Source organism: Arachis hypogaea, chromosome 13 (assembly GCF_003086295.3).
Source record: "Arachis hypogaea cultivar Tifrunner chromosome 13, arahy.Tifrunner.gnm2.J5K5, whole genome shotgun sequence".
In the NCBI taxonomy this organism is placed as follows: Eukaryota; Viridiplantae; Streptophyta; class Magnoliopsida; order Fabales; family Fabaceae; genus Arachis; species Arachis hypogaea.
Genome location: NC_092048.1, coordinates 48,423,778 through 48,450,984, shown reverse-complemented (window position 1 = coordinate 48,450,984; position 27,207 = coordinate 48,423,778). Strand labels below are relative to the sequence as shown.

At 41.0% G+C, this 27,207-nt stretch overlaps 1 protein-coding gene across 1 annotated transcript in view; it reads left to right on the top strand.

Annotated features, from left to right (window-relative positions):
• Positions 1-4,843: 4,843 nt before the first annotated feature.
• The window catches only part of LOC112734091 (uncharacterized), a 34,009-nt gene continuing 11,645 nt past the window's right edge, over positions 4,844-27,207 (top strand). The window contains exon 1 of the mRNA XM_025783293.1: positions 4,844-5,002. Within this exon, the coding sequence (XP_025639078.1) occupies positions 4,844-5,002 (159 nt within the window). The remainder of the gene's footprint in view (positions 5,003-27,207) is intronic.

The following is a 27,207-nucleotide window of genomic DNA, read 5'->3' as shown; positions in this document are numbered from 1 at the left end:
TGGGCCAAGGGTTTCAGAAATCGCTGGGAGCGCTTTCTGCAGTTTCTGGTGCGTAACGTCTGTCACGCGTCCACGTGGGTCACGCGGTCGCGTCATCTGGGAGTTTTCCTTGTCACGCGTTCGCTTCGGTCACGCGTACGCGTCATCTGCATTCTGCTCAAGGCGCGCGTTCGCGTCAGTCACGCGTTCGCGTCACTTCCTTTTCGCGCTAGGCATGCGGCTGCGTCGTCCATGCGTTCGCGTCGCTGCCAGTTTCTTCAAAAACTCCATTTTGTGCTTTCCTTCCATTTTTGTATGTTTTCTTTCTATCCTTTAAATCATTCCTGCCTTAGGAGATCTGAAAATACTCAACACACAAATCACGGCATCGAATGGTAATAAAAGGTAATTAAAATCATTATTTTTAAAGCATAGGAAACATGTTTTTCACATATATCACATAATAAGGAAGGGAAAGTAAAACCATGCAATTTCACATGAATAAGTGGGTGAAGGATTGAATAAATCACTTAAATTAAGCACAAAATATATCATAAAATATGGGTTTATCAACCTCCCCACACTTAAACAATAGCATGTCCTCATGCTAAATCCAAGATAAAGAGTAAGGTAAGGTTAAAGTGGTGGAATCTCATGCAATGCAATCTATTCTAAATGCAACTACCTAAATGAATCATGCAATTCTAATTGTTATTCACTTGTATATAAAGCTTACATGTAGTTAAATTAATTCATATTCTCAAGGAATCATATATGCATAGCCAAACCTTAGATAATGTTAAAGCACTTTTACAATTGAGATGGGTAAAAATATTTCACAAACTTGCAAGACAATTAACAATTTAAGCAGAGATATATGGTGATGAGCTATTGAACCCTCACTGGATTTTATGTTTACTCTCTAGTCACTCAGTTTTTATTGGGTTAATCACTCTATTCTTTTTCTATCCTTACTTTCTATAACTTTGTTCTTCATATAACCAATCAACAATTATAGAATACAGATATACAAAAATCATGAGGTCTTATTCAAGGTTGTAATGGGGCCAAGGTAAAGGTAAGGGTATATGTATAAGGCTAAGTGAGCTAATAAGCGAATCCTTGATTAGTCTAAGATCTCACCTAACATACATACTTTATAAATCAAAGTTTCTTAAACTATTTGCCCAAATTTTTCCACTTTGTATTGCAAGCGCATGCATTAACTTTAATTTTGTCCCATGTGCATTGATTCTTTTTATTTTGCATTTGGAAAATTTTTTTTGTATCCCCTTATTTAAATACTGGAAAAATATTTATATTTTTTTTATCAATGCACATGGTAATTCAATTGTTTTGATTTCACATGAGCATGCTTCCCAAATTTTTATTTTGAAACATCTTATTCTTTTTAAATTCCTACTTTGTTTCTATCATCCCATGTTCCCATAAAGTTTTCTACACTTAAATAATACACAATTTCTATCTTAAGCTAACCAAGGATTCAACTTGAGATTTTTATTTTATTTTTCTGCTTAAGGCTAGTAATGTGGTTATAGAATAGAAGGAAATTTTAAAAAGCTCAAGGGGGCTAACAAGGGTGATGTAAAAGGTAGGCTGATTTGGGATAAGTGAGGAAAAATTCAAATGATGGCCTCAATCATCTCTTAGCATGTATCTATATTCTATATTGGACATATAGATTAAAACAAAGTAAAGAACATCAGAATGAAAAAGAAGGGCAAAACACACAGGAATGAAATTTATGGTCTGAATGCAACCATACAATTAAGCTCAAAACTCACAGGCTGTGTGTTCTCCAGCTCAAAAATCATATATCAGTTATACATGTCATGCAAGTAAAAATTAAGAGTTCCCATTATTCTCAATGTAAATCTTAGGGTGGCCCTTAAAATCTTAGTGTTGTTCCTTGATGAAATGTTGTTAACTAACTAACATGTAATGCTATATATACAAGGTGTGTGGATTGTTTTAATTTACTAAAGTCTCTAGTTTACTCCTTTTATTTTCAATTAGATCAAACTATTATATGCTAAAAGGGTAAACTATACTAATGAATCCACATATTCTATAATTAATAAGTTTAGAATTGCAAACTAAGCTAAATAGATAAAATATGAACTAAAGTGCAAAATGCGGAAATAAAGTAAAAATATAGCAAAAGAATAATGTATAAGTACTGAAAAATAAAAATAAAAATACAGAAAAATAACAAAATAAGATAAAAGAGTCTGTAGTGGTTCACCAAAAAGATACGCCAGGGATGGCGACCTCCCCACACTTAAAGTAAAGCATTGTCCTCGATGCTCACTCAAGCTGGGTGTGAAGAAGTGCCATCACCGGAAGGATGGGCTGCTGGAGTCTCTGAGGTGGCCTGAAGATCTTCAGACTGGATAAGTGTAGGAGGATCTGTCTGCTGCAGTGGAGGTGCTGACTGGAGACGGATCTCTGGGTCTGCGGCCTGAATCTGATGTGGCTCCTCATGTTGTGGTGCAGCCTGCTCTGGTCCTGCCTGCTCAGCCTCTCTCTGTGCATGTGTCTCATCCTCATGCTCGTCTGCCTCCTCCTCAGATGGCTCTGATGGTGTGTCAGGCTCGGAGGGGATGTTGCCGCCAGATCGGATCATCAACTTGAGGTGCTCATAGCGTTACTTGTTGCAACGCTTAGATCTCTCATATCGCCGCCGGTTGCGGCGCTCCATCTGGTCCAGCTGCTGAAATAAGCGGTGCACGAGGTGGTAAACGGGCTCTGAGGCAGGTGGAGGTGCAATGGTGGTAGCTGGGACAACAGTAGATGAAGAAGGGGCAGCTGAAGGTGTGGCTGTCTCATCAGAAGCGGTGAGGAATGGGGGACTATAACCCAAAGCCTGAAACTTCCTGCTGTGAGGAATAATCTTCTTGCAGTCTGCAGCAGGTGGCTTCTCATCAGCAAGCTCCCAAGGCATGTCAGCTCGACGGCCGAGCTGGGTAATCAGATAAGGAAAAGGGAGAGTGCCTCTGACATGGACCCTGGCCATGTAATACCGGATGAATCATGGAAGATACAGGTCCTTACCCTCCATCACACACCAAAGGAAGGTGATCATAGTAGCAGGCAGCTCCGTCTCATGAGTGCTTGGCATAACAAAGTTGCTCAAGATATGGTGCCAGAGCCGAGCCTCATCATTCAGATACATCAGCTTGATTCCCTTAGGCATTGTTGTGTTCTTTCCCATGACTCATGGGACAGTAGGATCAAGGGCTATCCTCTGCTTGACAGCATCCCAGTCAAATCTCAGAAAGTGCATGTCCTCTTCAGCCTTTTGGTAACCGTCAGGCTGATCTGACTTAGACTGAAGCTGGAGGATATCCTCAATAGCTTCCTCAGTGACCAGTATCTGTTTCCCTCTGAGGTGCACTGCATCCAGGAAAGTCTTGAAATAGTTACAGTAAAACTCTCTGACCTAGGAAGCATTGACCTCTGTCAAGTTTCTCTCTAAGAAGAACCAGCCTCTTTGTTTGATCTGATCGGAGGTGTACTGCTGTAGTTCTTCTGGAATTTTCAGAGTTCTCTCCAGGTATAGGTTCCTGGAGGTGGCAAACACTGGATACTTCAGCTCACAGTATCTGTTTGCAAATTTTACTGGATCATTAGCAGGGAGGAGCTGGTCAGCCTTCTCCTGCGGGGTAAAGTGCTTTTTCCGCCAGGAGTCATCATGCATAATGTCCAGGATAGACATAGAGGATTCATCTCTTTTCCTTTTACCAATGGTTGCCTTGCCTTTTCCTTTTCGTTGAGAGTCAGACATCCTGAAAAGCAGAAATCTAGGATATAAATGAAGAACAAAGCAGGAAAACAGGTAGGCAAATAGAATAATAGCAATATAAGCACATAGTGGCAAAAGAGCAGTAGAATTATGAAATGAGTTAAATAAATGTATATTTTGGATTGTTTCGGAGTTAAAAATCTGAGATGAGAAATCACAATCCAAAATATATTATAAGTAGAATACCTGTTAATTAGGAGAAACAATAATCATGCCATGAGTTAAAAAGTTGAAGGAGTTAGTTAAAAAGCAAAGGGAGAAGTTAAAAAGTTAAAAGTGGGTGAAAGTGAAAAAGAGGTTAGAAAGTGGAAAGCAGTGAGTTAGGAGAAAGAAAGTTAAAGTAAGTGGCATGATAAATGTTTCCTAGGTAACAAGAAATTCACAAATTTAAAGAATAATCAACTCATATTCAAGCAAGGATAACAGGTTGATGATGATTCATATAGATATAGAAATAACAAAAATTGAAATCGAATCATCAAAAGTGCAATTTATGAACCAGGAAATTGAAAGGAAAAAGAATGCTAGCCCGTGCATTCATGAATTGGGTTAGTTGTAGCTAAGTAGTGCAAAATTGAAAATTGCCAAAACCAATTCTTGAATGTAAAAATGAAACAATTTGCAGAAAATTGGGCAGCATTCCGGCTAAAATTGGATGTTCCCGGGAAATAAACAGTAAGAAAAACAGTTCATATGAATTTAAATAAAGCTGCAAATAGACACAGATAACAAGAGCATGAAAGAGCAGTGTAACAGCAGCATGAAACAGTAGAGAATAACATATGAACAGTATGAACACCACAGCCAGATCAAAAGTGCAGAATAAGTAAAACAAGCAACAAGTACGGCACAATTAATAGGCCTAAATCCACTAACCACATCCTAGCTACCTAACCACCTAGAATCCACTACAAACATGCATCTCTAACTAGCCTAATTTGAACATAATCGGAAAAATAAGCAACTAACTATGAAGGAAAGAGAAATGGCGTTCGGTGGAACCTGGTATGCGTATGAACTAAGGTAGGGATCAGAGAGATGGCGGTGGTGAAGTGGCGGTGCTGGGAGGGGGCACGGCAGTGCGGTGGCGGAACAGGGCGGCGCGGTGGTGGAGCAGGTTGGGTTGGAGGGTGGGGTTTGGGTTGGGTGAGGGGTTGTGATGATGGGAGGGGTGGCGCTGGTGGCGGGGTGGGCGGGGTTGGCCGCGGTGGGGGGGGGGGGGGGCAGTGGCGGAGGAGGGCGGAAGAGAAGGAGGGGAGAATGAAGAAGGAGGGGGTGTCGGCGTCGCGGTGGGTCTAGGTGGTTGGGGGTGGTGTGGCGGTCGGAGGTGGTTGAGGGTGGTGGTTTTTCGGTGGGGAGCAGGGGGGGTTGGGGGAAGAGAATAGGGGCGCGATGGGGTTAGGGTTTTGCGTGACTGGGGGTTAGTGGATTTAAACCACGCGAACGCGTGGGGCACGCGATCGCGTGGCTAGGGTGAAATAGGGTTGACGCGGTCGCATGGTTGACGCGATCGCATGGAATGGGTAAAAGATGAATGACGCGGTCGCGGGAGGCACGCGACCGCGTCGCTGGAAATTGTGCTAAACGCACGATTCCAGCGTCGTTTCAGCGCAACTCTCTGTCTCCATTTAGGGGGCCATAAGATCTACGCGACGCGGACGCATCACTCACGCTTTCATGTGGGATGAGTGTTTTTGCAAGTGATGCGTTCGCGTCAGGGACGCGAACGCGTGGGCCGTTTTGTGCTAAAAGCACACTAGCCGCACGATTCTAGCCCAGATTTCTGAGCGTTGGATTTTTACGCCGATTTCCAGATCACGCGTTCGCGTGAGTGACGCGGACGCGTGGGAGGTATGTCGCAACTGACGCGAACGCGTTAGCGACGCGGTCCCGTGGAACAATTTGTGCCAAAGGCACGCCTCCAGCCACGCTTTCACGTGACTTTCTGTTCACTTTCCTTTTCTTCCCAATGCACTTGTGACGCGGACGCGTCAGCGACGCTTACGCGTCGCGTATATATTTTTTTTATGCAATTATGCAATTATGCAGTATGCAATGCTAATGCAAATGCTACGAATAATATCCAGGTTCAATGAAAATAAAACAATATAAAAATAAACAAAATGAAATAAAACTGAAAAAGAAACGACCATACCATGGTGGGTTGTCTCCCACCTAGCACTTTTGGTTAAAGTCCTTAAGTTGGACATTGGATGAGTGATAAACCCATATTTTATGATATATTTTGTGCTCAATTTAAGTGATTTATTCAATTCTTCACTCACTTATTCATGTTAATTGCATGGTTTTACTTTCCCTTCCTTATTATGTGATGTATGTGAAAAACATATTTCCTATGCTTTAAAAATAATTATTTTAATTACCCTTTTATTACCATTCGATGACGTGATTTGTGTGTTGAGTAGTTTCAGATCTTCTAAGGCAGGAATGACTTAAAAGATGGAAAGGAAACATACAAAAATGGAAGGAAAGCACAAAATGGAGTTTTTGAAGAAGCTGGCAGCGACGCGAACGCATGGACGACGCGGCCGCATGCCTAGCGCGAAAAGGCAGCGACGCGAACGCGTGAATGACGCGATCGCGCGCCACGAGCAAAACGCAGATAACGCGGGCGCTTGACCGAAGTGAACGCATGACAAGGAAAACTCCAAATGACGCGACCGCGTGACCCACGCGGGCGCGTGTCAGAGGCCACGCACCAGAAATTACAGAAAATGCTCCCAGCGATTTCTGAAGCCCTTTTTGGCCCAAATCCCAGTCCAGAAGGCACAGATAAGAGGTTATGAAGTGGGAGAATGCATCCATTCGAAAGAGAGTCTCCAATCAGTTACTTTTGATGATTTAGATGTAGTTTTTAGAGAGAGGTTCTCTCCTCTCTCTTTTAGGATTTAGAATTAGGATTTCTTTTGCTTTCAGGATTATCTCTTTTCATCAGGTTCAATATTCCTTTTTATTTATTTTCACAATATTGATTTATGAACTTTTCTATGTTACAGATAATTCTCTTAATTAATGATATTTGAGGTATTTCCATTTATGATTGCTTTCTTTTATTTACATTATTGTTATTTCCAATATGAAGACATTTTTTTTATTATTCCAGCAGATTTATTTTTTTTCCTTTTGGTCTTGGTCAAGAAATCAGTAACTCAGGAGTTATCAAACTCAACGTGATTGATAATTGTTATCTTGTTAATTGAATTGAACTTCAATAATTCCAGTCTTTTCTTAGGGATTGACCAGAACCTGAAGTTCAGACTAATTAATCCACTTGATCATCCTTTGCTTTAGTAAAGGCTAACTAAGTGAGATTAAGACTCAATTCTCATCACCATTGATAAGGATAACTAGGATAGGACTTCTAATTTCTTATACCTTGCCAAGAGTTTATTTTACAGTTATTTATTTATTTTATTTTCCATTTAAATTACTCATTCCTTATTTTCAAAGACCCCAATTTACAATCTTCATAACCAATAATAAGAACATACTTTCCTGCAGTTCCTTGAGAAGACGACCCGAGGTTTAAATACTTCGGTTATCAATTTTAAAGGGGTTTGTTACTTGTGACAACCAAAACGTTTGTACGAAGAGATTTTCTATTAGTTTAGAAACTATACTTACAATGCGATTATTTTCATTCTTTACTGACATTAAATCTCGCTTGTCAAAATGGCGCCGTTGTCGGGGAGCTGCAATCGTGTGCCTTATTATTGGTTATTGTAAATATTTCTCTTTTACTTGTTTATTTGTTCTTATTTTCTTCTTTTATTTTTATTAGCTACTATGAATTCTCACCCCTCTCGCTTTGAGTTTGGTTCTAATATTGTTGAAAGGAGTGAAAGTTATAACAAGAACGTGCATCAAGGTCTGAACAATCAAAGATGGATGGAGCCAAGAGGATCTGATCAACCCTTTAGGCAACAACACCCTCCAAGATATCATGGGCAAAGACCATTTTACAATGGATACCAAGCTAATAGATGTGGTGGACAACCTTATAGTTACCAACAAGCCCCACCCTGTGCTTATAGACCATCCTCTCAACATAACTTCGAACCACCACACTCACAAGATCCTTTTCACCATTCACCACCATATGATCCTTATTTACCCCGATTCCAATCCAATTACTCCCAAACACCACCACTTCCCTATGTACCACGTCCAAATCTATCGCCTCCAGAGTCACAGGTTCGCCTCAAGGAAACAGTAGATCAACTTCAAACAACCCTTCATCAACTGGAGCAAGCAATAAGTCAGTTATCTTCTAGATGTTCGAACATTCAAGGACCTCCCACAGCCCCATGTGGACAATCTAATGAAGAGCGTAGCATGAAGGAGATACTAGAAACTCCAGTGGACAAGACAGAGCATGACTTCGTACTGGAACAAGTAGAGGAAGCTGTCATTATAGAAGAAGAAGAGTTAGTTGAAGACTTAGGAGACGCTGAACTTCCATGGGAATCCAGAGTTGTGGAGAATTCTGTCAAGGACATTACAATTGATGCTAAGGAGGATAGTACACAACCCCCAAGGCAAATCTTTTATGAAGAACTAGACGGAATAATCCAAGAAGCAAGTTTCCTTGATGATGATAATCTCAAGTCAAGTTCTCCCAATAATGAACTTGCATCCGCGAGTGGATTATTTGAGATCGAAGAATCTTCCCTAAGTGAATACGAAGATGATGCGGAGGTAAATTTCTTTTAACCTCCAGTTTATGACTTAAGTGATGAAGAAGACATAGAAGGCTTTGATTAGGACATGGATGCATTTGAAGAATTTTGCAAAGAAGTGGAGAAATTCACAGAAGAGCACAAGGGAGTAGAACTCACAAAACCACTGGAAACACCTATCCCAACGCCATTACCACCCAATACAAGCTTCAAGTGGGTACAATCCTTAACCTTTAACTTTATCTTTCCACTCGAATATGGGTTGCTTGAAACAGATGGCCAGCTTAGAGCTCTCTGCGGCTTTAAGAGTAAGAGGAAAATGGCTCGTACTCAGAGCTGGTGCACAAGGTTCAATAAGGTTCCACACTTCAACTCGAAGTGCACGGATTGGCATCATGATCAATCGAATGGATCTCGGAAAATGTTTGGTCATCTTGGTGAGAACCTAATTTTTAAACCGCCCGGATGGAAAAATATAGATCAAGACAGAGGCGGATCTAAAAGCAAAGTTTGGGATCCTGGAATCTATTCTGACATTCGTCACCCCGGGAGCCTGAGAATATGTTTGAAGCTGCTCAGAAGCTTTACATGCCTAGTTTGGGACCCCGGAGGCCGTTGGCATTCCAAACATTGGTGGAGATTTCTGGACGAGTTTAAGCATAAGCCGCCATAACAGGAAGCTCGCTGATAAACCCATATTTTATGATATATTTTGTGCTTAGTTTGAGTGATTTATTTAATACTTCACCCACTTATTCATGTTAATTGCATGATTTTACTTTCCCTTCCTCATTATATGATGTATGTGAAAAACATGTTTCCTATGCTTTTAAATTAATTATTTTAATCACCTTTAATTCCATTCGATGCCGTGATTAGTGTGTTGAGTAGTTTCAGATCTTCTAAGGCATGAATGACTCAAAGGATGGAAAGGAAACATACAAAAATGGAAGGAAAGTGCAGAACGGAGTTCTGAAGAAACTGGCATCCACGCGATCGCATGGACGACGCGATCGCGTGCCAAGCACGAATCAACAGCGACGCGGCCGCATGACTGACGCGACCGCGCGCCTTAAGCAGAACGCATATGACGCGGTCGCATGGCTGACGCGACCGCGTGGTAAGGAAAAGCTCCGAATGACACGACCGCGTGACCCACGCGGACGCGTGACAGAGGCCACACACCAGAAATTGCAGAAAACATTCATTGCGAATTCTGAAGCCCTTTTTGGCCCAAATCCAAGTCCAGAAGGCATAGACCAGAGGTTATGAAGTGAGGGAATGCAACCATTCACCAGGAGATTCCACTTTAGTTTAGTTTTCATGATTTAGATTTAGTTAAGAGAGAGATTCTCTCTCTCTTTAGGATTAGGATTTAGAATTAGGATTTTTATTCACCTTCAGGGTTATCTCTTTTGATCAGGTTCAATATTCCTTTTATTTACTTCTGTAAGCCACTTTATGAATTCTTTCATGTTACAGATTACTCTTTTATTAATGTTAGTTGAGGTATTTCAGTTTAATATTGATTTCTTTTGTTTATGCTATTGTTGCTTTTACTCTGAAGACGTCCTTATTCCAAGTAGATTTACTTTTCTCCTTTTGGCCTTGGTTAAGAAATCAGTAACTCAGGAGTTATCAAACTCAAACGTGATTGATAATTGTTATCTTTGTTAATTGAATTGAACTTCCATAATCCCAATCTTTTCTTAAGAAATAAATAGGATTCGAAGATCAAACCAATTAATCCCTTGACCTTCCTTTATCTTAGTAAAGGTTAACAAAGTGGAATTAAGATTCAACCATCATCATCATTGATAAGGATAGCTAGGATAGGACCTCTAATTTCTCGTACCTTGCTAAAAGTTTTCTTTACAGTTATTTATTTATTCTAATTACCATTTAATTTACTTGTCATCAATTTAGTCGTTCCTCATTCTTGAACCCCCAAATTTACAATCTCCATAATCAATAATAAGAACATACTTCCCTGCAGTTCCTTGAGAAGACGACCCAAGTTTAAATACTCGGTTATCAAATTTAAAAGGGGTTTATTACTTGTGACAACCAAAACGTTTGCACGAAAGGGATTTTTGTTGGTTTAGAGACTATATCTACAACGCGACTGTTTTTATGACATTCTTTACTGGCAAAAATCTCGCTCGTCAAAAATGGCGCCGTTGCCGGGGAACTGCTAACGTGTGCCTTATTATTGGTTATTGTAAATATTTTTCTTTTACTTGTTTATTTATTTTTGTTTTTCCTTTTTAATTTTATTTGCTACTATGGACTCTCACCCCGTCGCTTTGAGTTTGGTTCTAACTTTGTTGAAGGAAATAGAAGTTACAGCAGGAATATGCATCAAGGTCAGACCAATCAGGGATGGATGGAGCCAAGAGGATCTAATCAACCCTTCAGGCAACAACACCCTCCAAGATATCATGGACAACGACCATTTTAAAATGCATACCTAGCTGAGTAGATATGGTGGACAACCTTGTGACTACCAACAAGCCCCACCCCGTGCCTATAGACCATCTTCTCAACATAACCTCGAACCACCACACTCACAAGCTTCTTTTCACCATTCGCCACCGTATAATCCTTCCTTACCCCAGTTCCAATCCAATCACTCCCAAGCACCACCACTTTCCTATGTATCATGTCCAAATCCACCACCCCGAGAATCAGAGGTTCGCCTCAAGGCAACAGTAAATAAACTTCAAGCAACCGTTCAACAACTGGAGCAAGCAGTAATTCAATTAGTTTCTAGACGCGCGAACATTCAAGGACCAACCATAGCCCCATGTGGACAATCTAATAAAGAGCGTAGCATGAAGGAGACACTAGAGACTCCAGTGGACAAGACAGAGCATGAATTCGTACTAGAACAAGTAGAAAAAGCTGTCATTGTACAAGAAGAAGAGTTGGTTGAAGATATAGGAAATGCTGAACCTCCATAGGAATTCAGAGAGAACTCCGTCAAAGACGTTACAGTTGATGCTAAGGAGGATATTGCACAATCCCCAAGGTAAGTCGTTTATGAAGAACTAAACGGAATAACCCAGGACACAAATTCCCTTGATGATGATAGTCACAAGTCAAGCTCTCTTAGCAATGAACTTGCATCTGCAAGTGAGTTCTCTGAGATCGACGAATCTTTCCCAAATGAATACGAAGATGATGCAGAGGTAGATTTTTCTCAACCTCCAATCTATGACTCAAGTAATGAGGAAGACATAGAAGACTTTGACCAGGGTGATGATGCATTTGAAGATCCTTGCAAGGAAGTGGAAGAATTCACAGAAGATTATCAGGGAGTAGAACTCACAGAACCATTGGAATCACCTACCCCAAGGCCATTACCACCTAATACAAGCTTCAAGTGGGTACAATCCTTAACCTTTAACTTTGCTTTTTCACTTGAATACGGTTTGCTTGAAACAGATGGCCAGCTTAGAGCTCTATGCGGCTTTAAGAATAAGAGGGAAATGGCTCGTGCTCAAAGCTGGTGCACAAGGTTCAATAAGGTTCCACGCTTCAACTCGAAGTGCACGGATTGGTATCAAGCTCAATTGAATGGATCTCGAAAACCGTTTGGTCACTATGGTGAGAATCTACTTTCTAAATCGCCCGAATGGAAAAATATAGATCAAGACGGAGGTGAATTTAGATCCAAGACTTGGGATCTTGGAATCTATTCTGACATTCGTCACCCCGGGAGCCTGAAAATCTGTTTGAAGCTGCTCAGAAGCTTCACATGCCTAGTTTGGGACCCCGGAGGCTGTTGGCATTCCAAACATTGGTGGAGATTTCTGGATGAATTTAAACACAAGCCACCATAACAGGAAGCTCATCTAATGTCCAACTTAAGGACTTTAACTAAAACTGCTAGGTGGGAGACAACCCACCATGGTATGATCGTTCCTTTTTTCAATTTTAACTTTATTTAATTTTGTTTTTGAATTTTATTTTATTATATTGAACCTGGAGTTTTGCATAACATTCATATTAGCATTTCATTCTGCATTTTTTAGTTAAAAAAAAAAAAGCCACGCGACGCGACCGCATCAGCGACGCGTCCGCGTTGCAAGGAGAGAGGAGAAAATAAAAACGAACAGAGAGTGACGCTGGGGCGTGGCTAGAGGCGTGCCCGTGGCACAAATTGTCCCACGCGACCGCATCGCTGACGCGTCCGCATCGAGTGGGAATACTGGCCTCCCACACGACCGCGTGGCCCACGCGGCCGCGTGACTGGGATTTTGACGTAATAATGGTGCACAGCCGAAAGTTGTGCTAGAGTGGTGCAAGACTGGCGCTGGACGCGCAGTCCATCTCACGCGACCGCGTGCCACACGCGGTCGCGTCACATCCTACTAAGTGCCCACGCACGCGATCGCGTGTCCCACGCGATCGCGTCACCCAATATTTGGCAATCAATGATTTTTGAACAGAGAGTTGTGCGAGAGCGAGGCTGTCCTCGCGCCAGTAGCATAAAACGGGTCACGCGACCGCGTCAATCAGTTTAAGCGCAAGCCGCGCGACCGCATACCTCACGCGACCGCATCGCTTGCGCTGCACAGCTTATCCTAATTTGCCAAATCTCTTATCTTTTCTCCCCCAATCCTAATTTTTCCTCCCTCCTTTCTTACTTACTTCTTCTCCCCTTCTTTCCCTTCTCATTCTTCTCATCTTTTATTTTATTTTACTTAATTTATTTGCATATTTTATTCATTGCATCTTTATTTTGTGCATATTTTTATTTTTTTTCTAAATTTATTATTTTCCATTGGTGTTAAAAGTTCTTCTTCAACTGTTATATCCTTTCTGGTATTATCTTGGTGCTTCATGACTTGTTTCATTCTAATTGGGTATTATTATTCATAAGTCAAATGCTAATTTTTATAATACTGATATTCCTTTTGCATTGATATGTACTTACACTATTTTGCATTACCCACACTCTCTTCTCCATTGTTGCAAATTGTTGCACTCTTGATTTGCCATGTACTTCTATTATTTTCTCACTTGTATGTTGTAGCTACCATGTAATTGAGACCCTTATTATTTGGCATTAACCAACCCATGTTTTATTTGTTTTTTATCTTTGTTTTGGGTTACTTTTCTTCCCTTTTTCTTTCAGGATGGCCACCAGGAAGAGAACCGGAAGACGTTTACATGGGAGAGACAAACAAGTTCCTACGCACATTCCTCGATGAGAAAAGCATTAGTTGAAGCAACCCGTCCACTTGCACATCTTAGCATGCACTGAGGACGGTGCAATCTTTAAGTGTGGCGAGGTCGATACCGATCTCCATGGGTTAGTACCTTTCTGTTTCAACACCAATGTTTAAATTTTCTTTGTTAAATTAGTTGTTGCATTTGCATATTTAATTGCATGTTTATTTGATTTTGTGCATTTAAGTTACTACTTGGTTGAAGTAATATTTTCTTTTTCAAGAAATTTTTATAGTATTTCACTAATTTAAATTGAAAAATTTTTGTTAAATTTGCTTGAAGTTGTATTTGGAACATGGTTTTTGAGCCAAAGAATACACAACCTGTGAGATTTGAGCTTATTTATATGGTTACATTATTTAACCATAAATTTTTATTCTTGTGTGTTTTCTTCTCTATGATTGTAATCTATATTTTGTTCCAATCTATATGTCCATTATTTAGTGTATTTGCATGCTTGCATATGATTGAGGCAATTATTTGATTTTAGCTCACTTATCCCAAATAAGCCTACCCTTCAAATCACCCTTATCAGCCACTTTGAGCCTTTTAATCTCCATTTGTTCTATATTTTACCACATCACTAGCCTTAAGCGGAAAACAAATTAATTATCCCAATTGAATCTTTGGTTACCTTAAGATATAGATTGTGTATCAACTAAGTGTGGGGAAATTGTGGGAACATGGGTTAATAAGGGAATGTAACATATTTCTAATTTATTAGAATATTAGGAATTTGGGAACCTACTCATGAAAAACCAAAATAGAAAAATAATAGAAAATCCATGTGCATTGATAAGTTATGTTTATTTCTCTACAAAATAAAAATAAAAAAATTAAAAAAATTAAAAAAATTAAAAATTAAAAATTAAAAAAATTAAAAAAAAATAAGTAAATAAATAAGGGGACAAAATTACCCCAATGCTAAGTTAATGAAAATATCAATGCACATGTGACAAAGTAAAAAAATATCAAAAATTTGGTACATGAGTATGGGAATCATACAAAAGTGGGAATTATGGGTAGCTAGGTATGATTTTAAAGTTATATAGAGTATATGTATGTTAGGTGAAAGTTTAGGTTAATTAAAGATTCAAATTATAAAGCTCACTTAGCCATATATATACTTTTACCCTTACCTTAGCCCCATTACAACCATGAAAAAGACCTCATGATGTTTGCATTTGTATGCTAAATATTTGTTGATTGGTGAGATGAAGAACAAAGTTTAGAAAGCATGATTAGAGAAGAGTAGAGTGATTGACCCTAAACACTTGAGAGTTAGAGTGATATACACTACCAGTGAGGGTTCAGTGCTTGATTCTATGTTCCCTGCTTTTATGAGCTATCTTCTTACAAGTTCACTTGTCTTTTATTGTATAATTTGAATTAGTGAAATCTGATTTATGTTTGTCTTGAAAAGCTTATTTACTTTTGACCAAGTAGGTAGAAATATTTTGCATGTAGTTGCATTTTAGTATAGGTTACATTGCATGACATTCCATCACTTTAACCTTACTTATTACCTTGGATTTAGCATGAGGACATGCTATTATTTAAGTGTGGGGAGGTTAATAAACCCATATTTTATGATATATTTTGTGCTTAGTTTGAGTGATTTATTCAATACTTCACCCACTTATTCATGTTAATTGCATGATTTTACTTTCCCTTCCTCATTATATGATGTATGTGAAAAACATGTTTCCTATGCTTTTAAATTAATTATTTTAATCACCTTTAATTCCATTCGATGCCGTGATTAGTGTGTTGAGTAGTTTCAGATCTTCTAAGGCATGAATGACTCAAAGGATGGAAAGGAAACATACAAAAATGGAAGGAAAGTGCAGAACGGAGTTCTGAAGAAACTGGCATCCACGCGATCGCATGGACGACGCGATCGCGTGCCAAGCACGAATCAACAGCGACGCGGCCGTATGACTAACGCGACCGCGCGCCTTAAGCAGAACGCATATGACGCGGTCGCATGGCTGACGCGACCGCGTGGTAAGGAAAAGCTCCGAATGACACGACCGCGTGACCCACGCGGACGCGTGACAGAGGCCACACACCAGAAATTGCAGAAAACACTCATTGCGAATTCTGAAGCCCTTTTTGGCCCAAATCCAAGTCCAGAAGGCATAGACCAGAGGTTATGAAGTGAGGGAATGCAACCATTCACCAGGAGATTCCACTTTAGTTTAGTTTTCATGATTTAGATTTAGTTAAGAGAGAGATTCTCTCTCTCTTTAGGATTAGGATTTAGAATTAGGATTTTTATTCACCTTCAGGGTTATCTCTTTTGATCAGGTTCAATATTCCTTTTATTTACTTCTGTAAGCCACTTTATGAATTCTTTCATGTTACAGATTACTCTTTTATTAATGTTAGTTGAGGTATTTCAGTTTAATATTGATTTCTTTTGTTTATGCTATTGTTGCTTTTACTCTGAAGACGTCCTTATTCCAAGTAGATTTACTTTTCTCCTTTTGGCCTTGGTTAAGAAATCAGTAACTCAGGAGTTATCAAACTCAAATGTGATTGATAATTGTTATCTTTGTTAATTGAATTGAACTTCCATAATCCCAATCTTTTCTTAAGAAATAAATAGGATTCGAAGATCAAACCAATTAATCCCTTGACCTTCCTTTATCTTAGTAAAGGTTAACAAAGTGGAATTAAGATTCAACCATCATCATCATTGATAAGGATAGCTAGGATAGGACCTCTAATTTCTCGTACCTTGCTAAAAGTTTTCTTTACAGTTATTTATTTATTCTAATTACCATTTAATTTACTTGTCATCAATTTACTCGTTCCTCATTCTTAAACCCCCAAATTTACAATCTCCATAATCAATAATAAGAACATACTTCCCTGCAGTTCCTTGAGAAGACGACCCGAGTTTAAATACTCGGTTATCAAATTTAAAAGGGGTTTGTTACTTGTGACAACCAAAACGTTTGCACGGAAGGGATTTTTGTTGGTTTAGAGACTATATCTACAACGCGACTATTTTTATGACATTCTTTACTGGCAAAAATCTCGCTCGTCACTCGCCATATGTCCAACTTAAGGACTTTAACTAAAAGTGCTAGGTGGGAGACAACCCACCATGGTATGGTCGTTTCGTTTTCAGTTTTATTTCGTGTTATTTATTTTTATTCTTTTTCAAATTGAACATGAATATTATTCATTAGCATTGTATACTGCATAATTGCATGATTGCATTTCAGTTTAAAAAAAAAAGAGTAGGCCGTGCGACGCGATCGCATCAGTCATGTGATCGCGTCAGTTGCGTAAAACACTCCCCACGCATCCGTGTCATTCACGCGGCCGCGTGACCTGGAGATCGGCGTAAAGATCCAACGCCCAGAAAGTTGGGCTGGAATCGTGCGGCCGTTGTGCGTTTAGCACAAAACGACCCACGCGGTCGCGTCCTTGACGCGATCGTATCACTTGCACAACACCCATCCCACGCGAAAGCGTGAGCGACGCGATCGCGTCACGTGGATTGCACAACACCCCAAAAGAGACAGAGAGTTGCGCTGAAACGACGCTGGAATTGTGCGTTTCGCCCAATTTCCAGCGACGCGGTCGCATGCCTCACGCGATCGCGTCATTCACCATTTTTTCCATTCCATGCGATCGCGCCACCCACCCGATCGCGTCAACCCCCATTCCACCCCAACCACGCGACCGCGTGCCCCACACGATCGCGTGGGTTCAAATTTATTATCCCCCTCAGCCACGCGAAACCCTACCCATTTGCGCCCCCCAACCCCCTTCTCCTTTCTCTCTTCTCTGCAACCCTCCACCACCCAACTACCATCATCACTCCCAGCCACCACCTCCGACCGCTGCACCGCCAACCCCCCCAGACCCCATCGCAACGCCACCTCCCCCTCATTCTTCCTTCTTCTTCTTCCACCCCCTTCCCTTTCTTCCACCGCCGCGGCCAACCACCGACCACCGTACTGTTACCGCCGTGCCTCCGCGCCAGCCACCACCACCCTCACCCCCTCCCATCCTTCCTCCTTAACCCCTACCCCCATTACCCTACCCGAAACCCCCTGCCACCGGACAGCCGTTCACCGCCGCGCCAACCGCCTCAACCGCCGCATCAGCCACCCCCGCAACCACCCCTCCAGCCATCTCTCTGCCCCACTTTCATTCATTCGCCTACCAGGTTCCGCCGAATGCCACTCTTTTTTCCTTTCGCAGTTATTTGAATTTTTTTCCGCTTATGTTCAAAATTAGGCTAGTTAGATTTGCATGTTGTAGTAGATTCTAGGTGGTTAGGTAGCATAGGATGTGGTTAGTGGATTTAGGCCTTATTAATTGTGCTGTTCGTGCTACTTGTTTTATAATTTTTGCAATTCTGATGTTGCTGTGATCTAAGTATTGTTCATATGTTGTTCTTACTGTTCATGCTGCTATTGCAACTGCTCTTTCATGTTCAAATTATTTATATCTTTTTGCAGTTTCTTTTAATTTATATGAACTATCTGCTTGCTGTTTATTTTCCAGGACCATCCACTTTTAGCCGGAATGCTGCCCAAATTTCTGTAAACTATTTTGATTTCATTCATGTTTTGGTTTTGGCAATTTGAATTCTGCTTTACTCAGCTTTTACCAAACCAATTCACGTATGCACGGGCAAGCTTTCTTATTCTTTTCGATTTCTTGGTTAATAAATTGCCTTTTGGATGATTCAATTCCACTTTTTGCTATTTACATATCTATATGAATCATCATCAACTTCCTTGTTTGAATGTGAGTTGACTGTAGCTTCTAATTGTAAATTCTTGTTACTTAGAAAATGATCATCAGACCACTTACTCTAACCTTCTTTTTACTAACTCACTGATTTCAACTTCCTAACCTCTTTTTCATTCCTAACCAACCTAACTTTCACAACATCTCTTCTTGGTTTTTCACTATTCTCTTTAACCTTCTAACCAAGGCATGATGATAATTTTTCCTAATTAACATGAATTCTATTTATATCACATTTTGGATTGTGAAATTTTTCTCAGATTTCTAACTCCTATACAATCCATAATGCACATTTACTCAACTCATTTCATTATTCTACTGCTCCTTTGCCACTATGTGCTTATTTTGTTATTTGCCTACTTGTTTTCCTGTTTTTATTATATCCAGGATTTCTATTTTTCAGGATGTTTGACACTTAAAGAAAAGGAAAAGGAAAGGCAACAACTGGCAAACGGAAAAGAGGAGAATCCTCTATGTCCATCCTGGACATCATGCACGATGACTCCTGGCGGGAGAAACACTTTACCCTGCAGGAGAAGGCTGACCAGCTACTCCCTGCTAATGACCCCCATCAAGTTTGCAAACAGATATTGCGAGTTGAAGTATCCGGTGTTTGCAACCTCCAGGAACCTGTACCTGGAGCGGACTCTGAAAATTCTAGAAGAACTCCAGCAATACACCTCTGATCAGATCAAACATAGAGGCTGGTTCTTCCTGGAGAGAAACCTGACAGAGGTCAATGCTTCTTGGGTAAGAGAGTTTTACTGCAATTACTTCAAAACTTCCCTAGATGCAGTGAACCTAAGAGGGAAGCAGATACTGGTCACTGAAGAGGCCATTGAGGATATTCTGCAGCTTCAGCCTAAATTCGATCAGCTTGATGGTTACCAAAAGGCCGAGGAGGACGTGCGCTTCATGAGGTTTGACTGGGATGCGGTTAAGGCAAGGATAGCCCTTGACCCGACTGTCCCCTGGTTCATGGGTCAGAACACCACCATGCCTAAGGGAATCAAGCGGATATACTTGAATGATGAGGCTCGGCTCTGGCACCAGTTCCTGAGCAACTTTGTTATGCCGAGTACTCACGAGACTGAGCTATCTGCCGCTATGATCACCCTTATATGGTGTGTGATGGAGGGTAAGGACCTGTACCTGCCACGATTCATCCGGTACTACATGGCCCGGGTCCACGTCCGAGGCATTCTCCCCTTCCCATATCTGATTACCCAGCTCGGCCGTCGAGCTGACGTGCCTTGGGAGGATGCTGATGAGAAGTCACCTGCTGCAGAATGCAAGAAGATTATCCCTCATAGCAGGAACTTTCTGGCTTTGGGCTACAGACCTCCATTCCTCACTGCTACTGATGAGACAGTCGCACCTTCTGTCGGACCTTCTTCATCTACAGCTACCCCAGCTATCACCACTGCACCTCCACCTGCCTCAGAGTCTGTTTATCACCTCGTACACCGCCTGTTTCAGCAGCTAGACCAGATGGAGCGCCGCAACTGGCGCCGATATGAGAGATCTGAGCGTCGCAGCAAGCGACGCTATGAGCACCTAAAGCTGATGATCCGTTCTGGTGGCGACATCCCCTCCGAGCCTGACACACCATCAGAGCCATCTGAGAAGGAGGCAGATGATCATGAGGCAAAGACCCATCCACAGAGAGAGGCTGAGCAGGCAGGCCCGGAGCAGGCTGCATCACAGCAGGAGGCCCCGCATCAGATTCAGGCTACAGACCCAGAGGTTCCTATTCAGTCAGCACCTCCTCTGCAGCAGACAGATCCTCAGACGACCACTACAGAGACTCCAGCCACCCATCCTTCCGGTGATGACACTCCTTCACACCCTGCTTGAGTGAGCATCGAGGTCGATGCTTTATTTTAAGTGTGGGGAGGTCGCCATCTCTGGCGTATTTTTCTTGGTGAACCACTACAGACTCTTTTTATTTTATTTTGTTATTTTTCTGTATTTTGATCTTTATTTTTATTTCTCAGTACTTATACATTACTCTTTTCATGTATTTTTACTCTATTTTTGTATTTTTCACTTTAGTTCATATTTTAGCCTTTTAGTTTAGTTGTAATTCTAACTTATTAGTTATAGAAAATGTGGATTAATTAGTATAGTTTACCCTTTTTAGCATAAGATAGCTTAGTTCGAATTGAAAATACAAAAAGGAAGTAAACTAGAGACTTGAACAGAACAGAAACAATCTACACACCTTGTATATATAGCATTACATGTTAGTTAGTTAACAACATTTCATCAAGGAGAAACACTAAAACTTTAAAGCCACCCTAAGATTTACATTGAGAATAATGGGAACTCTTAATTTTTACTTGCATGACTGGTGCACGAAATTGTGATGTCTAGGCTCAAACAATCCCTGGCAACGTGAGCAACTTGGTACGCGCAATCGTGATTACACTTTGATTATGTAAAATTTACGGCTCTTTCTTTCCCTGGAAATGGCGCCAAGAACATGGTGCCAATACCATGGTTCACAACTTCGATACAACTAACCAGCAAGTGCACTGGGTCGTCCAAGTAATACCTTACGTGAGTAAGGGTCGAATCCCACGGAGATTGTTGGTATGAAGCAAGCTATGGTCACCTTGCAAATCTCAGTTAGGCAGATATAAATTGATAATGGTGTTTTCGAATTTAATATAATAAAATAGGGATAGAAATACTTATGTAATTCATTGGTGAGAATTTCAGATAAGCGAATGGAGATGCCTTCGTTCCTCTGAACCTCTGCTTTCCTGCTATCTTCATCCAATCAGTCTTACTCATTTCCATGGCTGGCTTTATGCAAGGGCATCACCGTTGTCAGTGGCTACATGCCCTCCTCTCAGTGAAAAATATGCTCACATGCTCTGTCACAGCACGGCTAATCATCTGTCGGTTCTCGATCATGCTGGAATAGGATTCACCCTCCTTTTGCGTCTGTCACTAACGCCCAGCACTCGCGAGTTTGAAGCTCTTCACAGTCATTCAATCATTGAATCCTACTCAGAATACCACAGACAAGGTTTAAACTTTCTGGATTCTCTTGAATTCTGCCATCATTCTAGCTTACGCCACAAAGATTCTGGTTAGGAGATCTAAGAGATATTCATTCTAGCTTATTTCATGTAGAACGGAAGTGTTTGTCAGGCACGTGTTCATAGGGGAGAATGGTGATGAGCGTCACACATAATCATCACCTTCATCACGTTCTTGGGTGCAAATGGATATCTTAGAAGCGAAATAAGATGAATTGAATAGAAAACAGTAGTACTTTGCATTAATCTTTGAGGAACAGCAGAGCTCCACACCTTAATCTATGGAGTGTAGAAACTCTACCGTTAAAATTACATAAGTGAAAGGTCCAGGCATGGCCGAGATGGCCAGCCCTCAAATGTGATCTAAGATAGCATACAACTGATCAAAGATCGCATACGACTGATAAAAGATTCCTAATACAATAGTAAAAGGTCCTATTTATAATAAACTAGCTACTAGGGTTTACATGAGTAAGTAATTGATGCATAAATCCACTTCCGGGGACCACTTGGTGTGTGCTTGGGCTGAGCTTTGAGTGTTACACGTGCAGAGGCCATTTGTGGAGTTGAACGCCAGGTTTTGATCCATTTCTGGCGTTCAACTCTGGTTTTGGATCCTTTTCTGGCGCTGGACGCCAGATTTGGGCAGAGAGCTGGCGTTGAACGCCAGTTTACGTCATCTATTCTTGGCCAAAGTATGGACTATTATATATTGCTGGAAAGCCCTGGATGTCTACCTTCCAACGCAATTGGAAGCGCGCCATTTAGAGTTCTGTAGCCTCAGAAAATCTACTTTGAGTGTAGGGAGGTCAGAATCCAACAGCATCAGCAGTCCTTCTTCAACCTCTAAATCTGATTTCTGCTCAAGTTCCTCAATTTCAGCCAGAAAATACCTGAAATCACAGAAAAACACACAAACTCATAGTAAAGTCCAGAAATGTGAATTTAACATAAAAACTAATGAAAACATCCCTAAAAGTAACTAGATCCTACTAAAAACATACTAAAAATAATGTCAAAAAGCGTATAAATTATCCGCTCATCACAACACCAAACTTAAATTGTTGCTTGTCCCCAAGCAACTGAAAATCAAATAGGATAAAAAGAAGAGAATATACTATAAATTCCAAACTATCAATGAAACATAGCTTCAATCATATGAGCGGGACTTATAGCTTTTTGCCTCTTGAATAGTTTTGGCATCTCACTTCATCCATTGAGGTTCAGAATGATTAGCATCTATAGGAACTCAAATTTCAGATAGTGTTATTGATTCTCCTAGTTCAGTATGATGATTCTTGAACACAGCTATTTTATGAGTCTTGGCCGTGGCCCTAATCACTTTGTTTTCCAGTATTACCACCGGATACATAAATGCCACAGACACATAATTGGGTGAACCTTTTCAGATTGTGACTCAGCTTTGCTAAAGTTCCCAATTAGAGGTGTCTAGGGTTCTTAAGCACACTCTTTTTTTTGCTTTGGACCTTGACTTTAACCGCTCAGTCTCAAGTTTTCACTTGACACCTACACGCCACAAGCACATGGTTAGGGACAGCTTGGTTTAGCCGCTTAGACCAGGATTTTATTCCTTTAGGCCCTCCTATCCACTGATGCTCAAAGCCTTGGGATCCTTTTTATTTGCCCTTGCCTTTTGGTTATTGGCTTTTTCTGCTTGCTTTTTCTTTTTCTTTCTATTTTTTTTTTCGCCTATTTTTTTTTTCTCTCTCTTTTTTTTTTTTTCTGCAAGCTTTGCTCTTTGCTGCTTTTTCTTGCTTCAAGAATCATTTTTATGATTTTTCAGATTATCAAATAACATGTCTCCTAGTCATCATTCTTTCAAGAGCCAACATATTTAACAATCTTAAACAACAACTTCAAAAGACATATGCACTGTTCAAGCATACATTCAGAAAACAAGAAGCATTGTCACCACATCAATATAATTAAGCTAAGTTCAAGGATAAATTCGAAACTCATGTACTTCTTGTTCTTTTGAATTAAAACATTTTTCATTTAAGAGAGGTGATAGATTCATAGGACATTTATAACTTTAAGACAAAGTTACTACTACTAATGATCATGTAATGAAGACACAAACATAGATGAGCACATAACATAGAAAACAAAAAACAGAAGAAATAAGAACAAGGAATGAATCCACCTTAGTGATGGTGGTGTTTCCTTCTTGAGGAACCAATGATGTCCTTGAGCTCTTCTATGTCTCTTCCTTGTCTTTGTTTCTCCTCCCTCATTGCTTTTTGATCTTCTCTTATTTCATGAAGCATGATGGAGTGCTCTTGATGTTCCACCCTTAGTTGTCCCATATTGGAACTCAATTCTCCTAGGGAGGTGTTGATTTGCTCCTAATAATTTTGTGGAGGAAAGTGCATTTGAGGCATCTCCGGGATCTCATGGAAATGAGCTTCTTGCACCTCTTGAGCTCCATGACTGGGCTCTCTTGCTTGCTCCATCTTTTTCTTAGTGATGGGCTTGTCCTCTTTAATGAGGATATCTCCCTCTATGTCAATCCCAGCCGAATTGCATAGGTGGCAAATGAGGTGAGGAAAGGCTAACCTTGCCATGGTGGAGGACTTGTCAGCCACCTTGTAGAGTTCTTGAGGTATAATCTCATGAACTTCCACCTCTTCTCCAATCATGATGCTATGGATCATGATGGCCCGGTCTATAGTAACTTCAGACCGGTTGCTAGTGGGAATGATTGAGCATTGAATAAACTCTAACCATCCTCTAGCTACAGGCTTGAGGTCCAATCTTCTTAGTTGAACCGGCTTGCCTTTGGAGTCAATCTTCCATTGAGCTCCTTCCACGCATATGTCCATAAGGACTTGGTCCAACCTTTGATTAAAGTTGACCCTTCTAGTGTAGGGGCGTTCATCTCCTTGCATCATGGGCAAGTTAAACGCCAACCTCACATTCTCCGGACTAAAATCTAAGTATTTCCCCCGAACCATTGTAACATAGTTCTTTGGATCCGGGTTCTTACTTTGATCATGGTTTTTGGTGATCCATGCATTAGCATAGAACTCTTGAACCATTAGGATGCCGACTTGTTGGATGGGATTTGTTAGAACTTCCCAACCTCTTCTTTGAATTTCATGTCGGATCTCCGGATACTCATTTCTTTTGAGTTTGAAAGGGACCTTAGGGATCACCTTCTTCTTGGCCACAACATCATAGAAGTGGTCTTGATGGGCTTTGGAGATGAACCTTTCCATCTCCCATGACTCGGATGTGGAAGCTTTTATCTTCCCTTTCCCCTTTCTAGAGGATTCTCCGGTCTTAGGTGCCATCAATGGTAATGGAAAAACAAAAAGCTTATGCTTTTACCACACCAAACTTAGAATTTTGCTCGCCCTCGAGCAATAAAAGAAAGAATAGATGAAGAAGAAGAAGAAATGGAGGAGAGGGAGAAGGTGAGTATTTCGGCCAAGAAGGGTGTAGAGGGGTGTGTTGTGTGAATTTGATGAATAATGGAGGGCTTTATATAGGGAAGGGAGGGGGGTTAAGGTTCGGCCATATGGGTGGGTTTGGGTGGGAAATTGATTTTGAATTTTTGAAGGTAGGTGGAGTTTATGAGGTAGGTTTATGGGGAAGAGTGGATGGATGTGAGTGGTGAAGAGGTGATGGGAAAGAGTGTTTGAGGTGATTGGTGAAGGGTTTTTGGGGAAGAGTGTTTATGGGGTTGTGTGAAAGAAAGTGGTGAGAAGAAGTGAGTGGAGGTAGGTGGGGATCCTGTGGGGTCCATAGATCCTGAGGTGTTCAAGGATTTACATCCCTGCACCCATTAGGCATGAAAAAATGCCTTTGCACACAACTCTGGGCGTTCAGCGCCAGGTTGGTGGCCATTTTAGGCATTCAACGCCCATTTGTGTGCCATTTCTGGCGTTGAACACCAGAACCATGCCTGTTCTGGCGTTCAGCGCCCAGAAGCTGCCCATTTTGGGCGTTCAGCGCCAGCACCATGCTTTGTTCTGGCGCTGAACGCCAGACAGATGCTCCTCCAGGGTGTGATTTTTCTTCTGCTGTTTTTGATTCTGTTTTCAATTTTTATATTTATTTTGTGACTCCACATGATCATGAACCTACAAAGACATATAACTAAGGAAAATATAGTTAGATAAATAAAAATTGGGTTGCCTCCCAACAAGCGCTTCTTTAATGTCAATAGCTTGACAGTGGGCTCTCATGGAGCCTCACAGATGTGCAGAGCTTTGTTGAGACTCTCCAACACCAAACTTAGAGTTTGGATATAGGAGTTCAACACCAAACTTAGAGTTTAGTTGTGGCCTCCCAACACCAAACTTAGAGTTTGACTGTGGGGGCTCTGGTTGACTCTGCTTTGAGAGAAGCTTTTTCTGCTTCCTCTCCATGGTTGCAGAGGGAGATCCTTGAGTTTTAAACACAAGGGAGTTCTCATTCCATTGAAGGACTATTTCACCTCGGTCAACATCAATCACAGCTCTTGCTGTGGCCAGGAAAGGTCTTCCTAGGATGATGGATTCATCCTCTTCCTTTCCAATATCCAGGACTATGAAATCAGCAGGGATGTAAAGGCCTTCAACCTTTACTAACACGTCCTCTACTTGTCCATAAGCCTGTTTTCTTGAACTGTCTGCCATCTCTAATGAGATTTTAGCAGCTTGCACCCCATAGATTCCCAGTTTCTCTATTACAGAGAGGGGCATGAGGTTTATTCCTGAACCAAGGTCACACAGAGCCTTAAAGATCATGGTGCCTATGGTATAGGGTATTATGAACTTTCCAGGATCCTGTCTCTTCTGAGGCAATGTCAGTTGATCCAGATCACTTAGTTCATTGATGAACAAGGGAGGTTCAACTTCCCAAGTATCAATGCCAAATAATTTAGCATTCAGCTTCATGATTGCACCAAGAAACTTGGCAGTTTGCTCTTTAGTAACATCCTCATTCTCTTCAGAAGAGGAATACTCATCAGAGCTCATGAAGGGCATAAGGAGGTTCAATGGAATCTCTATGGTCTCTAGATGAGCCTCAGAGTCCTTTTGTTCCTCAGAGGGAAGCTCCTTATTGGTCACTGGACGTCCCAGGAGGTCTTCCTCCTTGGGATTCACGTCCTCCTCTCCCTCATTGGGTTCGGCCATTTTGCTTATGTCAATGGCCTTGCACTCTCCTTTTGGATTCTCTTCTGTATTGCTTGGGAGAGTACTGGGAGGGATTTCAGTGATCCTTTTACTCAGCTGGCCCACTTGTGCTTCCAAATTTCTAATGGAAGATCTTGTTTCATTCATGAAACTTACAGTGGCCTTAGACAGATCAGAGACTAAGTTTGCCAGATTAGAAGTATTTTGTTCAGAATTCTCTGTCTGTTGCTGAGTGGATGATGGAAAAGGCTTGCTGTTGCTAAACCTGTTTCTTCCACCATTATTAAAGCCTTGTTGAGGCTTTTGATCCTTCCATGAGAAATTCGGATGATTTCTCCATGATGAGTTATAGGTGTTTCCATAAGGTTCACCTAAGTAATTCACCTCTGCTATTGCAGGGTTCTCAGGATCATAAGCTTCTTCTTCATGAGAAGCCTCTTGAGTACTGTTGGATGCAGCTTGCATTCCATGCAGACTCTGAGAGATCATAT